This window comes from Micromys minutus (genome assembly GCF_963924665.1).
Source record: "Micromys minutus genome assembly, chromosome: 22".
NCBI classification, from domain to species: domain Eukaryota; kingdom Metazoa; phylum Chordata; class Mammalia; order Rodentia; family Muridae; genus Micromys; species Micromys minutus.
The window spans coordinates 29,393,048-29,410,482 of NC_137957.1; the positions used below are offsets into that span (position 1 = coordinate 29,393,048).

Below are 17,435 nucleotides of genomic sequence, written 5' to 3' on the forward strand. Positions count from 1 at the left end.
ATATACATATGTATATATACATTTTAGTAACTATTTCCATCACAAAGAAGAGATTACACATTAACATACTTTCTTTCCAAGCAAATGAAATACATGTAAAAAACATTACTTTGAGAATATTGTTTAGAATACTAGTTTCATCCTGTCTTCTGTTTTAAATTTTCATTAAGACATGTGACTGGTTTCAGTTTGACTGAGTGGAGTTCTAACAAGAAGACTCTGGATATATAAACTGTCCTGAGACTCTAAGTGGGAGCAGAGTGGAAAGTTATCCATTGGGTGCTCAATGTACAAAACTCTTGCTTTTTGTCGTCTTTGAAATTTATATCGCTTAATGCCCAAGGCTAATGTGACAAGGTCAAGTGGTATTAAGTTTTCACGAATGTCCCTTTGTCTCTCTGGTTTGAATTTTCTCTGAAAAAGTATTCATTAAATGTCAGTAAAGGGAAAAAAAAACTATAGATATTTGAGAAAAATAAATCTACAATCAGTTTTCTACCATCAAAAAGAATAGTCATAAAGAATCATGAATATCCACATCACTTGAATTAGATTTCAAAAAAGGAAAATTTACAAATCATGATTTTCAAGAGAATTTGTATGATATCTGACCATAGCAGATGCTTATTTATGTAAATTGATTTTATTGAAAACGTGGTTTTTAAAGATTGTATTGATTATTTTTCTTTGATGTTTTCAAATGTATTTTACCATATAGCATTGAGAAGTACACAAAATATTCTGGAGGAAACAGTGGAACCATTTTATAAAGAGAAAAATAATTCATTAGCTACTGGGTGTTAGTAAAAAGACAAGGACTTAATATTAAGATGTAGTAAAGTTATTAAAATAAAGTTACAAAAAACAATGTATGATTATAAAAATAAAGTTACAAAACACAATGTATTATTTTTATATTGTCACATAAAGAATCAAAATTTTATACTATAAAAATTATCAAAAATACAATCAGGCATGAAACAATATAATATGAAGACTGAAATCCAATAATTATCTAACCACAATGTTTTAATTCTGCTCTGGCTTTCTCCTCCTTTCCTTCAGCTGCCTTGCTTCTTCCCTGCCTTTTCTTTCTTTATCCTCTCTTGCTTTTCTTCCTGTCACATCCATGTGACATAAGTCAATTGTACTTATGTTGTACAAAGAAGTGTTTATATAGCCAATAGTTTTCATATTTTCTCTTAGTTTTTTTTATATTCTACACCCGTCACCCACAAGACTCTATGAAAGAAGGAGTAGTCCACAGGATTGGAATGAATGGTTGGATTGTACTCAGTAACAGTATTGAAAGGCATTTTCTTCTAGCCTCATTATTTTGTCTATGTTCCATCAGTAGTATCTTCTTTCCTCTACTAATGCAGAACAGGATAGTACAAGGGATTAGTCAAGGTACATACAAGGGTGAGTCTGTGCCAGACCCTGTAAAGCTTTAAGGCACAGTGCTGGTGTGTGGCCTCTGACCTTAGAATAATAGTTATGAAAGAGGGAGGGAGGGAGGGAGGGAATGAGGGAGGGAGGGAGGGAGAGAGAGAGAGAGAGAGAGAGAGAGAGAGAGAGAGAGAGAGAGAGAGAGAGAGAGAGAGAGAGAGATGACAGAGAATTATTATTATAAGACCCAACTCTTCTTTATCTGAACATTATGGTGAACAATTGCAAAATTCCAATATTAATAGGAAGAATTAACTACAAAGACATTTCTAGCTATCATAATAGGTACTTAGGCAAAAAATTTTTTAAATTAAAGATTCATGTAAACTAGTGTGATTTTATTTTGGAAATAACCATAGTAGTGTGTTTTTATGCTACAAAGGGTTGATTGACTTGTCTCCAGTAGAAATACCAATCAAAAAGAAATTAATTTGTAAAAACGGCTTTTATTTAAAAGGCTATATATTTTTTGAGTCATTGATCATTTTATATTTTATATTCCTTGCTTAAAATATTTTCCAGTGACCTTTATAAAATGGAAAATAAATAGAAGAATTTTTGTATCAATAATTTTATTATTATAATTTATAATACATAGATTATGAGAATATATATTGTAATTTAATTTTGGCCAGGTTAAACACACTTTAATAATATAAAATTTTATAATGTTATCACTCCTTATTTCTGCTGGACTTACTATTTTTATGTATTTATATATTTACACACACACACACAGTCTGTTGTTTGTTGTCTGTGTGTGCTATATGGTTTCACAGTTTACACTCTTTATCAGGCAACTAATAAGAGAGTTTAACTCTGTGAGAATTTAATTTTCTGTTTTCCTCTAGTTGCTAGTTGCCTCTAGATTTTTCGCTAGAAATAAAACGGTAAAATATTTCCCTTTTACATTTTAAAATGCCCATTGACATTGCCAATATTTTTAGGGGAAACTGCTTCATAGACAATTCCGACTTTTACAGTTTTTCTAAACCCTTCTCAGGATGTTCCTTAACTCAACGATTCCATAACTGTGAGGTAGCTGGGCATCCCCATAATTTATTAATATCTACAGTGTGTCAAGTTGTGGTTTACACACACACATCTGTGTATAAATTTGATTGTAATAATAATAAAAAATTGCCTTGCTCTAGAGTAATGAAATGGAGAAAGTGTATAGTTTTATTTAAATTTAAAAACTAAAAATATTAGAGTAAGCCCTCCCCAAAGTTTTCCCTTAAAGATTTAGGTCATTCAGTGTAAAAAACTATAAAATTCAGACCAAAACAGGGCATTACTGTGCACACTTGTAATCTCAACATTAATGATATAGAAGCAGAAAATTACCCTTTGATGCAAGGTGACTTTAAGGCCAGCCTCAAATACATTTGACCTTGACTCTTTGGATAATTAAACAAGGTCAGATAAAGTAAGCTAAACAACAACAACAACAACAACAACAACAAAGATTTAGGTTATGTGGTTAAACTAAAGATGGGAAATCAAATGATGTATTTTCTGTATAACTAGTTTTCTAAAAAGATAAAACAGAATAATAACCAAATAGCTACCCATTTTTAAATTGAATAGCAAGTGCACATCAAAGCCCATGGTATTTGTGACTGAAATTTGCAATTCTATGGTAATTTCTGTTTTAAATGAATAAAAAATCTTCCATTATTTTAATGTTCCATGGTAAATTCTCTTTAAAAATGAAGAACGGTTTTCCATAATAGGATTACTTACATTCTGAGACTTTTTACATTTTTAATACATACTGTTACTCAATGTTTTAATTGTACTGCATTGTATTATGCAATTATGGATAATTGCACATAATTCCTTGTAATTATGTAATTTTATTAGGTAAATGAGTTGTACTTCAAATGAATTATAATAAGAATATGCTTGTTAATTTTTTCAATGGACTTTTGTATTTTCTTTTTAGTTTAGGTACAATTGTACCACTTTTTCATTTTGTGTCATTGGAAAAGCTAGATGTCAGCAACAATTGTCTTTCTGGTAAGTTTGGAATTTTTTTTTTTGTTTTGAATAATAGGATTTTGAATTTCTGTTTCAAATATTGCAAATGGCTGTTATGAGTACACACACATTTGTATATATAAAAGTGAGTAAAAAGACTATTGCTAGATTTGTTTTGTTCTTGACTACTCACCTATTGAAGGTTAATTAAAGTATAATGAACTGCACAAATCCCCCTCAAATATTTTTTCAAGTATATTCCAAGTCAGTCCCCTCCAAATAGCAGCCACAATCAGAATTTGCCACCATAAGCTAAGTTTGCCTTTATATTAAACAAACAATATTGCCTTTTGACTCCAAAATTCTTTGCTTAGTATTTGTATGAAATTGTAATATATTATTTTCTCAACATTATGCATGTTGGTGATAATTTTATATATTCACTAAACGTATACAATTTGGGTGTACTTTTTTTGACTGATAGTTTGAAATTTTAGTCACCATGAATGCAAAATTCATGGAGATATTCTTTTCTTTTCTTTTTTGCCCTTATTTATTTATTTTTTTTTTACAGTCCAGTTGTTACTCCTTCCTGGTCCTCCCTCCAACATTTCCTTAAATTATGCCTCTCTGCCAGTTTCTAAGAGGATGTCCCCACCTCCTTACTTTTCCCTCCTCTTCCTCAAGTCTCTCAAGGGTTAGGCAGATTTCCCACTGAGGCTAGAGCAGTCTTCTGCTGTGTATATGTTGGGGGGATGAGGATGAGGTACCAGCTAGTGTATGTTACCTGGTTGGCTCAGTGTCTGAGAGATCTCAGGGGTTCTGGTTTTGGTGACTGCTGGTCCTCCTCCTCAGCATCTTCCAGCTTTTCCCTAATTCAACCACAGAGGTCAACGGCTTCTGTTCATTAGTTGGGTGTAAATATCTTCCTTTGACTCTTTAAGTTGCTTGTTGGGTCTTTCAGAAGCAGTCATGATAGGTCCCTTTTTCTGTGAGTTCTCCATAGCTTCAGTAATTAGTGGCAGGCCTTTGGGGCTCCACTTGAGCCAGATCCCACTTTGGGCCTCTCACTGTATCTTTTCTTCCTCAGGCTCCTCTCCATTTCCATCCCTACAGTTCTTTCAGGCAAGAACAATTCTGGGTCAGAATTTTGACTGTGGGATGACAGACCCCATCCCTCACTTAATGTCCTGTCTTTTACTGGAAGTGGGCTCTATAAGTTCCTTCTCCCCACTGTAGGGCATTTCATCTAGTGTTCCTCTCTTTGAGTCCTGAGAGTTTCTCACCGCACAGGTCTCTGGTACATTCTGGAGCCCCCCCACCCCATCAAGGTTGTCTGTTTCAAGTCTTTCTGCTGTCTCTCAAGGCTTCTCTCCTGTTTCCCCTCATATAACTGATCATGTTCCCCATTTCCCCTCCCTGTCCCCTCTCCCATCCAGGACCCTCACTCCCTATGCCTCTCTTGATTGCTGTCTTCTATTCACTTGGGCCTTTAAGCTTTTTAACTGTCCTGAGTTCCAAAGATGGTATCCTGGACATTCTGTACTTTTTTTTTTTTTATTTTGCTAATATCCACTTATTAGTGAGTACATACTATTCATGTCATTTTGGGTCTTAGTTACTTCGCTGAGAATATTTTCTAGTTTCATCCATTTGCTTTCATGCAAATATTCTTATGCAACCTGTTTTGAATACTTATGTATCCACTATGCATTTATTGGATAAGTACATAAAATCACAATTTGTTGATAATAGAGTAGGTGTAGGAGGATTATTTTGACAAGCAGTTAAATTGTTACTGATCAGTTTCCTTTCTTGCAGGCTCAGCTTGATCATTTTTCCCCCACAGGACGTTTTAGTTTTCCATTGTGTGTATACCTCTACTGCAGAGCCTGGACTTCACAAGAGTGTGTATTGTTTTGGACTTTAGGTGATCTTTGGGATCAGTGACCAGGACTCATGTTATTGGACTGATGTTACATATGTTTTAGTGACAGATTTATCAGCCCTGACATTTGAAACTGGCAACCTGGGCTATTTTGTGTATTTTCTAGCCTGTAAAACACCCATCATTTTGCCAGTGACATGTGATGAGTTCTCAGTATTCATCCACCTTCTTCTCAATCTTTTTTTTTCTAAAAATTCTATTTTCCACAGCAATGTATATCAATTATACCGGTTATGACTGGTTTTTTTTTAAATAAAGCAAATATCTTAAAAGTGAAAAAAAAAAAAAAAGCTTTGCATACTTTGAAACAAATGGCCCCATTTAAGGGCAGTAGCACCATGTGAAAATGTTAAAATACAAATCATTATTTAGTGCATAGAGGTAGAAGTGCCCATTTATAGGAACTCACCTACCTCCATGATGTCAACTCTTTGGGATTCTGGGCTACATTTTGATTAGCAAGGTAGTTTCTAGAGAAAAGCTGAAGAAGTGACTTGTTTCAATAAGGAAACTGAATAAACTGCATCAGAAACTTCTAAAAAAATTCTATTTTCCTTCATAACATATCTATTTTGGTTCAACAGAACAGACTCTGTATTCTAGTGTACTTCTAAAGGAACAATAATATTTTTGTAGACAGAAAATTATTAAGATCACGGAAAGGTTAGAAGGGTTATTGTGCGTTTCTTTTCTGTCAGACATAGAAATAGGTATGTTATGTCGGTGGGTGTCTTTATGTGTACACATACTTTTGCAACTGTATTCAGTTTTCATTTTCTATGGGAAATAAGTCCACAGACATGGCTTTGTACAACAGCCTAGATTTGTTTAAAGTTTTTCTTCTAAAAATATAGGTCTATGTGGCTCTGTCTATTTATATTTAGCTTTAACAAATATCGCTACTTTATGTTTGGTGTCATAATTTTTGTTCCAGTTATAGTAGAACTTGAAGTGCATCACCTCATTTAGTTCTTACATACCAAGACAGACAAAAGGTGGATTGTAGGATTGATTTGCCTAAGTTCACACATTTGCTAAATCATAGAAACATAATTTATACTTGTCTATTTTCTACTTAATACTCTGTCTTAAGATTAAGAAAATCTTAAATATTATATCAATTTTGACAGAATAATGAGATTGGAGATTAACGTATGACATTTTATTTTTAAAACATCTATAGATTTAACATTTTAAAAATACATTTGAACCAATTTTCTTCTTTGTAGATCTGACAAATGTCATGTGTTGGTTCAATGCATGCCACTCTCTCTGTGAGCTTTGTCTCAGTGGAAACCCAGTACTCCAGGAAATAAACTGGAGGTAAGGAATCTGTTTATAATCCATAAATATTACAGTTCTTGAGACAAAATATGATACAAAATTTTCTACAAAAAATTATTCAAATTACTTGAAAATAGTTTTTATTTTTTAGTGTCATGAATATAGTTCTAAAATATCATTAGCCTAGCATATTTTCTCACATATTGATGAGTTAATAGAAACTTGAAAGTTTGATTGTGATGCAAACAATTGGTGGCAAGTCAACTTACTATGATATTACCTTGGATTTTTCTTTGATAGCCAGTTTGGAAGCCAGTTATACCGTGTAACTTACCATTTCAATTATCTTATTTGTAAAGTTGGACTGACAAAATAAAACTGGGCTGGTGTGTTTCTTTCTTTAAAAACTCAGCCTGTCATATTTCAGTGAGAAATATGTTCTAATATGCATTTCATTATCTATAAGGAGAGATTCATTTATCTAGAGGGTTTAAAATCAAGAAGTCTATAAAAGATGGATTTGTTAATGAAAGGACTTACTCAACTTTGATACAGTTTGCCTTGGTGAACTTTATATAACCCCATGGTACCAACAAATGGATTAGTTATAGAATTTCCCAATGGGTTTCTTACTTTCATGTCAAGCCAGTGATAACATGAAAAAAAACTGATGTACTGAAAAAAAATCTCTTTTAAAACATAATCCACAGGCAACATTTGAAATCTCCTTTGAGAATTTGTTTCATTGACTGATGATTAATGGAGCATGTTAAGTGGCAGAGGAACATCAGGAAATTTTCACTGAATGAAATATTGATTTGGCTCTTGAGTAGGAGGAGCCCAGCTGGAAAACCTAATCTCAGAATCTCACAGTGTTCTTATACTTCATTCCCAACATTAATCAGTGTTCTCATATATTCCTTGTAAGCTCATGTGGCTGACTGGTGAACTTAAGGACAATCTACACACTGTTGACTTTAAGAGGTCTGAGGACGGTTCACTTCAAAACTTAGGAACTAAAAAAAATAATTAAAATCCAGTAAATCCAATTCAAATCTTGATTATATATCTCATAGATTCTAACATATTGTTACTGTCCTGAACATCCAAGCTAATTTTTACATTTAAAAGAATTTCAAATTAATCTGATTAAAGTGAATGGCTTGGAGATGTTTGCTTGTCAAAACATCAAACTATGCCTCACATAGAAATTCAAGCCTAGCTCACCTTTAATGAAAATTTACTCTCTATATAAAATATTTGATGTAACAATATTTATGTTAGTAGCCAAGTAGAAAATACTCAGTTGTTTTGTCTCTTCTTTATCTGGTTATTTCCACATGAGTAGTGCCTAATTGTTGAATACTGCAATATTTTGGAACATAGCTAATATCTAGTGCTATCCCTAAACTTACTGTTTTCATTATTTTCTTTGTATAAAATCTAAATATTCATCTATAAAGGACGTATGTGTGGTCCTATGCACTTACGTCAACGTGGATATGATAAAATAGTTTTATCTATACCTCTAGGTTTATATTAGCGTATTTAGTTAACATGACTTTCTACTTTGTCATTATTTTGGATTGAATATTTTTGTTTCTGTATATTTGGTGTAGATCAACCATGCCCAGTGTTCCTGGAGTACTGACCTAAGACACTCTTATATTACTTGTGTAAACTTAATGTCTGCTTCAGTCAATGAATGGTCTCTGTAATATGAGAGGTTAATAATAGTTTTTATAACCTCTGTAAAATGAGAGGTTAATAGTTTTTATTTTTATATATATTTTTTATTTTTTATTTATATTATGTATATGAGTGCTCTACCTGCATTTATACCTGTTTGTCGGAAGAAGATATTGGACCCCTTTACTGATGTATGTGAGACACCATGTGGTTCCTGGGAAGTGAACTCAGGACCTCTGGAAGAACAAACTGTGCTTTTAACTGCTTAGCCATCTCTCCAGCAACAGTTTTTATTTTTATTAGACAAATTATTGCTGGCATTTGTAGTATATAAGATAATGCTAATGATTTTCATTATTTATGCCTAATGATTTTTCAATTTAAAACAATTTATAAATTATTAGATTTTGCTAAATTTTATAATTTTGTTTTTCATCTTAAAATATTTTATTCTTTGAGAGTTTCATACACTGTATTTTGATTATATTCAGCCTCAGTACCTCCTAGATTCATTTCTACCTTCATCTTTTTTTTACAATCATTATTTTTTATTGGACATTTTCTTTACTTACAGTTCAAATGTTATCCCTTTTCCCAGATTCCCATCTGGAATCCTCCAATCCTATCCCCTCTGCCCCTGCCTCTATGAGAATGCTCCCACACCCACCCACTGCCTTCTGACATTCCCCTACACTGGAGTATGGAGCCTTCCCAGGGCCACGGGCTTCTCCTCCCATTGATGCGCTCCCACCTTTCTTCTAGTACTCTGCCTCCTGCCCCTCTCTCTGTCTCTCTGTCTCTGCTTCTCTCTCTCTCTCTCTCTCTCTCTCTCTCTCTCTCTCTCTCTCTTTCTCTCTCTCTCTCTCCCTAAGTGTGTGTATGTTACGTACTCAACGGTGATGAGATTTTTCTGCATAACCTCACCCACCATTCTGGGAATTCTACGTGATTTTTCTCTTAGAGTCTTTGCAACACCTATTCCTTAAAGATCCCTGAACCTTTTCTTTATCTTTTTTTTTCTTTTTAAATTGAACAACTTTATTTTAAAAAAACAAAGATAAATGTACAGATTTTAAGCATTTTTGCATAAAACTATACTAAAACAAAGTTTTCTTGGTGTGTAAAGATTAAGCATAATGGTATTTCATTTCTTTTTTTCTTTTTTTTTTTCTTTTCTTTTTTTTTTTTTTTTTTTTTGGGCCTTTCTATTTTCTTGAACTTCATATAGTCTGTGAGTTGTTTCTGGGGTATTCAGAGCTTTCTGGGGTTAGTATCCAATTACCAGTGACTGCATATTATGTCTGATCTTTTGTGACTGGGTTATCTCACTCAGGATGATATTCTTTAGTTGCATCCATTTTCTTAAAAAATTTCTTTAAATCATTGTTTCTGATATTTGAGTAGTACTCCATTGTGTAAAAATATCATAATTTTTCTATCCATTCATCTACTGAAGGACATCTGGGTTCTTTCCAGATTCTGGCTATTATGAATAGGGCTGCTATGAAAATTGTGGTGCATGTGTGTTTGTTGTATGTTGGAGCTTCTCTGGGGTATATGCCCAGAAGTGGAATAGTTGGGTCTTCATGTAGTACTATGTGCAATTTTTGGAGGAATCTCCAAACTGATTTCTAGAGTGGTTGCACCAGTTTACAACTTCAGCAACAGTGGAGAAGGGTTCCTCTTTCTCTGCATCCTTGCCAGCATCTGCTGTCATCTGAATTTTTGACCTTAGTCATTCTGATTGGTGTGAGGTGGAATCTCAGGGTTGTTTTGAATTACATTTCCCTGATGGCTAATGATGTTGAGCTCTTCATTAGATGCTTCTCAGTCATTCCATATTCAATAGAGAACTTTTTGTTTAGCTCTGTACCCCAGTTTTTAATAGGGTTATTTGGTTCTCTGGTGTCTAACTTCTTGAGTTCTTTGTATACCTTGGATATTCGGCCTCTATCAGATGTAGGGTTGGTAAAGATATTTTCCCAGTCTGTTGGCTGTTGTTTTGATTTTTAAGTGTCCTTAGCCTTACAGGAACATTGCAATCTCATTAAGTCCCATTAGTCAATATTTGACCTTAGAGCAGGAGCCATTGGTGTTCTGTTCAGGAAATTTTCTCCTATGCCTATGTGTTCTAAGGTTTTCCCTAAATTCTCTTCTGACAATTTCAGGGTACCTGGCTTAATGTGGAGATCTTTGATCCACTTGCTCTTGAGCTTTGTACAAGGAGATAAGAAAGGGTCTATTTTCATTCTACTGCATGCTGATGGACAATTGGACCAACACAATTTGTTGAATAGGCTGTCCTTTTTCCATTGAATGTTTACAGCTCCTTTGTCAAAAATCAAGTGGCCATATATGTGCAGGCTCATTTCTAAATCTTCTATTCTATTCCATTGATCCACGTGCCTATTTCTGTACCAGTACCATGCAGTTTTCAGCACAATTGCCTTGTAATATACCTTGAGGTCAGGGATAGTGATTCCCGCAGATGTTTTCTTGTTTTTGAGGATGGATTTTGCTGTTCTAGGTCTTTGTTATTCCAGATTAAATTACACATTGCTCTTTTCAACTCTATGAAGAATTGGGTTGGAATTTTGATGGGGATTGTATTGAATCTGTAGATTGATTTTGGTAAGATGGTCGTTTTTACAATGTTGTTCATTCCAATCAAGAGCATGGGAGATATTTCCATTTTCTGAGATCTTCCTTGATTTTCATCATTAGAAATTTGAAGTTCTTGTCATACAGGCCCTTCAGTTGCTTAGTTAAAGTCACAACAAGGCATTTCATAAACTTTGTGACTATTGTGAAGGGTATCTTTTCCCTAATTTCTTTCTCCACATGTTTGTCCTTTGAGTAGAGGAAGGCTACTGATTTCTTTGAGTCAATTTTATATTAAGCCACTTTGCTGAACTTGTTTATCAGCTGTAGAAGTTTTCTGGTGGAATTTGTGGGGTCACTTAAGTACACTATCATTTCATCTACAAACCTTGATGTTTTAACTTTTTCCTTTCCAATTTGTATCCCTTTGATTTCCTTTTGCTTTCTAATTGCTTTGTCCAGGACTTCCAGTACTATGTTGAATAGGTAGGGGGAGAGTGGGCTGCCTTGTCTAGTCCCTGATTTTAGTGGTATTGCTTGAAGTTTTTCACTGATAAGTTTGATGTAGCTATTGGTTTGCTGTATATTGCTTTCATGATGTTTAGGTATGTTTCTTGGATTCCTGTTCTTTCCAAGACATTTAAAATGAAGGGGTGTTAAATTTTGTCAAATGCTATCTCAACATCTAGTGAGATGACTATGTGGTTTTTTTCTTTGAGTTTGTTTATATGGTGGATTCCGTTGATGGATTTCTATATATTAAACCATCACTGCATCCCAGGGATGAAGCCTACTTGATCATAGATGAATGATCATTTTGATATGTTCTTGGATTCAGTTTTCAAGGATTTTGCTGAATATTTTTGCATCAATGTTCATAAGTGAGATTGGTCTGAAGTTCTCTTTCCTTGTAGGGTTGTTGTGTGGTTTAGGAAGGAGGGTTATTGTGGCCTCAAATAATAAATTAGGTAGTGTTCCATCTGATTCTATTTTGTGGAATAGTTTGGAGAGTATTGGTATTAGGTCATTAATAAATGTCTGATAAAATTCTGCACTCAACCCATCTGGACCTGGACTTTTTTTGGTTGGGAGGCTTTTGATGACTGCTTCTATTTCATTAGGTGTTATGCGATTATTTAGATGGTTTACCTGGTCCTGAATTAACTTTATTATCTGGTATCTGTCTATGAATTCATCCTTTTCCTCTAGATTTTCCAGCTTTGTTGAGTAAAGGCTTTTGTAGTAGAATGTGATGATTTCTTGTATTTCCTCAGTTTCAGTTATGTCTCCACTTTCATTTCTGATTTTGTTAATTTGGATAATCTCTCTTTGCCCTCTAGTTAGTCTGGCTAAGGGTTTATCAATCTTGTTGTCAGTGATTGTTTCCTGACTCTTCTGTGTACCTGGCCTGTTTTCCTGGATCTCTGCTGTTCCTGTTGGCAAATGGCCTGAGCATTTGTTCTTTAAGCAAGAGTCCTCTGGGTAGAAACTGAATCCCTATGGCAGAGTTTTTGCTCCCCTGAACCAACCATGTGGGGGGCACACTTTCCGGGCACTCAGCCCAGACCTCTCTGAGCCCAGGCTACTCGAAGTGCAGTCTCACCAGGCCTGTGTCCTTGGATCTCCACTATTCCTGGTGCGATTTCCTATAAATTATAATTTTCATTTTTAATGGATTTTTCTCTTTATCATGATTTCTTTTTATTTTTAATCTAACAGATTATCAATGCTCTAGGTTTTATTTGCCCTTTGAGTCCCCTTTTTCTTTTTGTCCATTTCTCTTTTGTCTTCTACAAGTTTTCATTTTACATGTATGCCCATAATTTGTTTTGACTTAACATTTGTTAAAAGCATAAATCTGTCAACACTCAAAAGTTATTTTTTAAGTCTCAAATGCTTTATTTACTAATGTTTTTTTCTCTTTTTTAATTTTGAGCTGTTATCCCTTTCCCCCGCCCCACTCCCATCCCTCCTCTCCCTCCATTTGCCTTTACAAAGTTGCACTCCCTTCTGATCCCCCTCTCCATTCTATTGCCTTGGCATTTCCCTACATTGGGAAAAATGCTCTCTCTGGAACAAAAGTCTCCTCTCACATTGAGGGCAGACACTGGTATCTTCAGCTACATGTACCACTGGATCAATAGGCCTCTTAAAGTGCACACAAACATTGGTGTTTTACTACATGGAAGTTTTGGAGGGTTTGCTTGGTTGATAATGTTGTTATCTTCCCATGTGGTTGCAACCCCTTTCAGCTGCATAGGTCCTTTCTTTAGCAACCTTATTGGGATCCTTGAGTTCAGATCAATGGGTAGCTGTAAGCATGTTCAGCTGTATCTATATTACACTAGCATAGTTCCTGGGGGGGGGGGCATCTTTGTCTGGTTCATGCCAGTAAGTACTTTTTGGGATCAGCTGTAGTGCTTGGATTTGGTGACTGCATATGTGCATATGACTGCTCACCTCCCCAGGTGAGGCAGCTTCTGAGTGATCTTTTCTTCAATTCCTGTTCCTCCATTTGACCTTGCATTCTCTCACCGTAAGAGTTCTGTTCCCTTTTCCAAAAATGACTGAAGCATCCCCATTTTGGCCTTTCTCCTTCTTGAGCTTCATGTTCTGTGAAATGTTTCTTGGTTAATGGGTATTCAGAGCTTTCTGGGGCTAGTATCCACTTATAAGTGAGTGCATACCATTTGTGTTCTTCTGTAACCTCACTCAGGATGATAGTTTCTAGTTCGATCTATTTGTCTATGAATTTAATGAAGTCATTATTTCTAATAACTGAGTAGTACTCCATTGTGTAAGTTTACCATACTTTCTGTATCCATTCATCTGTTGAAGGACATCTGGATTCTTTCCAGCTTCTGGCTATTATATATAAGGCTGCTATAAGCATGGTGAAGCATGTGTCCTATTATATGTTGGAGCATCTTGGGGTATAAGCCCAGAAATGGAATAGCTAGGTTTTCAGGTAGTACTATGTCCAATTATATGAGGAACTGCCAGACTGATTTCCAGAGTTGTACCAGTTTAAAATCCCACCAACAGTGGAGGAGTGTTCCTCTTTCTCAGCATCCTCACATCATATTCTGCCACCTGAGATTTGATCTCAGCCATCCTAACTGGTGTGAGGTAGAATCTCAGGGTTGTTTTTACTTGAATTTCCCTGATGATCAGGAGTGTTGAGCATTTCTTTAGGTGCTTCACAGCCTTTTTATATTTCTCAATAGAGAATATTTTTTTAGCCATGTACCCAATTTTAATAGGATTATTTGTTTCTCTATAGTCTAGCTTCCTGTGTTCTTTGTATATATTGGATACTATTCCTCTGTCAGATATAGATTTGGTAAATATCCTTTCCCAATCTGTAGGCTGCAGTTTTGTCTTCTTAACAGTTTTCTTAGCATTACAGAAGCTTTGCAATTTCATGAGGTCACATTTGTCGATTCATTTTTTTTTCACATAAGCAATAATGTTTTATTATAATAGTCCATTGAAGAATATTAAAGGAAATATCTTTTTTTAAACTTTATTTTAAAAAGTAAAGAAAAAAGAAAAAAATTAAACATCTTTGCATAAATGTATACAAATACAATTGTGTCTGTGCTTGGCTTTTTCTTTTTTTTCTTTCTTTTTTAAGGTTTGATACTCTGCATTAAGATCTTACTAGTTACAATGAGCAAAAAGTACATGTAAAACAGGATGTAACTCGGAGTTAGTCAAAGTTTTCTTGGTGTGTAAGGATTGAGCATAACAGGTTTTTTTGTTTTGTTTTCTTATCTTTTTTTTTCTTTTTTTTCTTGGACTTCTCACAGTCTGTGAGTTGTTTCTGGGGCAGTCTGAGACTCTGGAGTTAGTATCCCACTATCAATGACTGCATATTATGTCTGTTCTTTTGTGACTGGGTTATCTCACTTAGGATGATATTCTCTAGATGTACCCATTTTCTTAAGAATTTGGTTAAGTCATTGTTTCTGATGGATGAGTAGTACTCCATTGTGTAAATGTACCACAATTTTTGTATCCATTAATCTACTGAAGGACATATGGGTTCTTACCAGCTTCTGGCTATTATAAATAGAGCTGCTATGAACATTGTGGTGCATGTATCTTTGTTGAATATTGCAGTGTCTCTGGGATATATGCCCAGAAGTGGAATAGCCTGATCTTCAGGTGGTACTATGTCCAATTTTCTAAGGAATCGCCAGACTGATTTCCAGAGTGGTTGTATCAATTTACAACCCCACCAACAGTGGAGAAGTGTTCCTATTTCTCCGCAACCTTACCAGCACCTGCTGTCATCTGAGTTTTGGATCTTGGCCAATCTGACTGGTGTGAGGTGGAATCTCAGGATTGTTTTGATTTGCATTTCCCTGATGGCTAAGGATGTTGAGTACTTCCTTAGATGTTTCTCAGCCATTCGATATTCCTCAATTGAGAACGTTTTGTTTAGCTCTGTACCCCATTTTTAATAGGGTTGTTTAATTATCTGGTGACTAGCTTTTTGAGTTCTCTGTATACCTTGGACATTAGGTCTCTATCTGATATGGGGTTGGTACAGATCGTTTACCATTCTGTTGGCTGCCGTTTTGTTTTCTTGACAATGTCCTTAGCCTTACAGAAATTTTGCAATCTCATTAAGTCCCATTTGTTAATCTTTGACCTTAGAGCTTGAGCCATTGGTGTTTTGTTCAGAAAATTTTCTCCTGTGCCTATGTGTTCTAAGTTTTTCCCTACTTTCTTTTCTAATAGTTTCAGTGTATCTGGTTTAATGTGGAGATCTTTGATCCACTTACACTTGAGCTTTGTACAAGGAGATAAGAAAGGGTCTATATTCATTGTTTTGCATGCTGAGTGCCAGTTGGACCAGCACCATTTGTTGAATAGGCTGTCCTTTTTCCATTGAATGTTTATGGCTCCTTTGTCAAAAATTGGTGACCATATACTTGAGGGCTCATTTCTGGATCTTCTATTCTATTCCATTGATCCACGTGCCTATTTCTGTACCAGTATCATGCAGTTTTCAGCACAATTGCCTTGTAATATAGCTTGAAGTGAGGGATAGTGATACCCGCAGATGTTTTCTTGTTGTGATAGTTTCATTTTGGTTTTGGTTCTTGTTTTTTGTTCTCCACCAAATTCTAATGCATACTACCTTACATTCTGTATGTCCAATCATACTCTAGAAATCAGATGTTATCTTTCTGACCTTTGTTTCTTCTTCAGTTATTTGGTATCCTGGATCTCCACTTCTCCATTTAAGTTCATCTGATAATATTCATTAAACGCTTGCATCGATTCATACTGAGGCTCAACTGAATCTCTAAATTAGTTTGGGATAAAATATTACTTTAATAATGTTGATTTCTTCTATACATGAGCATGTCATCTCTTTCTGTTCTGTGTCTTTGGTTATCTAGATCTGTTAGATTTTCTATGAGGAACTCATTTCTTTAAACATTAGGATCATTTTTTTTTTGATCCTCAGTGCTTCCTCCCCCCCCCCAGTGGACACCTTTATTGTTTAATAGATCAACTTCTCCAAATTCTAGCTGGAATTTCTATTTCCATAGTGATTCATGAACGGTGACAAGGCTAACCAGAGGCTACATATAGAGCTGAGCTTTTACAGCTCACTTTTTTTTTTAACAACTTTATTTTGCAAATCAAAGATAAATGTATAGATTTTAAACATTCTTTGCTTAAAATTATACATTTTTGTCAGTACTGTTTTTTCAGACATTAAAATAAATTTTACATAAAACGATGTGAATATGTTTTTGAGTCAGTACTTGATTTTTTTCAAGGGCTTGACAGTATGCATTGAAAACCTACTAGTTACAATAAGCGTAAAGTACATGTAAAACAAAACGCAACATGGAAATAGTCAAAGTCTTCTTGTTTTGTGAATATATGTATATTTTTTGTTTTCTTTATTTATTGGACTTCATACAGTCTGTGAGTTGTTTCTGGGGGAGTGCAAGCCTCTGGGGTTAGCATTCCACTATCAGTGACTGCATATTATGTCTGTTCTTTTGTGACTGGGTTATCTCACTCAGGATGATATTCTCTAGATGCAACCATTTTCTTAAGAATTTGGTTAAGTCATTGTTTCTGGTGGCTGAGTAGTATTCCATTGTGTATATGTACCACAATTTTTGTATCCATTCATCTTCTGAAGGACATCTGGGTTCCTTCCAGCTTCTGGCTATTATAAATAGAGCCGCTATGAACATTGTGGTGCATATATCTTTGTTGTGTATTAAAGTGTCTCTGGGGTATATGCCCAGAAGTGGAATAGCTGGGTCTTCAGGTAGTACTATATCCAATTTTCTGAGGTATCGCCAGACAGATTTCCAGAGTGGTTGTATTAGCTTGCAACCCCACCAACAGTGGAGAAGTGTTTCTCTTTCTCCGCAGCCTCGCCAGCATCTGCTGTCATCTGAGTTTTGGATCTTAGCTAATCTGACTGGTGTGAGGTGGA

At 35.0% G+C, this 17,435-nt stretch overlaps 1 protein-coding gene across 1 annotated transcript in view; it reads left to right on the forward strand.

Annotated features, from left to right (window-relative positions):
- Positions 1 to 17,435, forward strand: part of LRRIQ1 (leucine rich repeats and IQ motif containing 1) — a gene marked incomplete at both ends in the record, with an annotated part of 187,224 nt that overhangs the window by 58,118 nt on the left and 111,671 nt on the right. The window contains 2 exons of the mRNA XM_080935379.1: positions 3,398 to 3,471; positions 6,610 to 6,703. Of these exons, the coding sequence (XP_080791505.1) occupies positions 3,398 to 3,471; positions 6,610 to 6,703 (168 nt within the window). The remainder of the gene's footprint in view (positions 1 to 3,397; positions 3,472 to 6,609; positions 6,704 to 17,435) is intronic.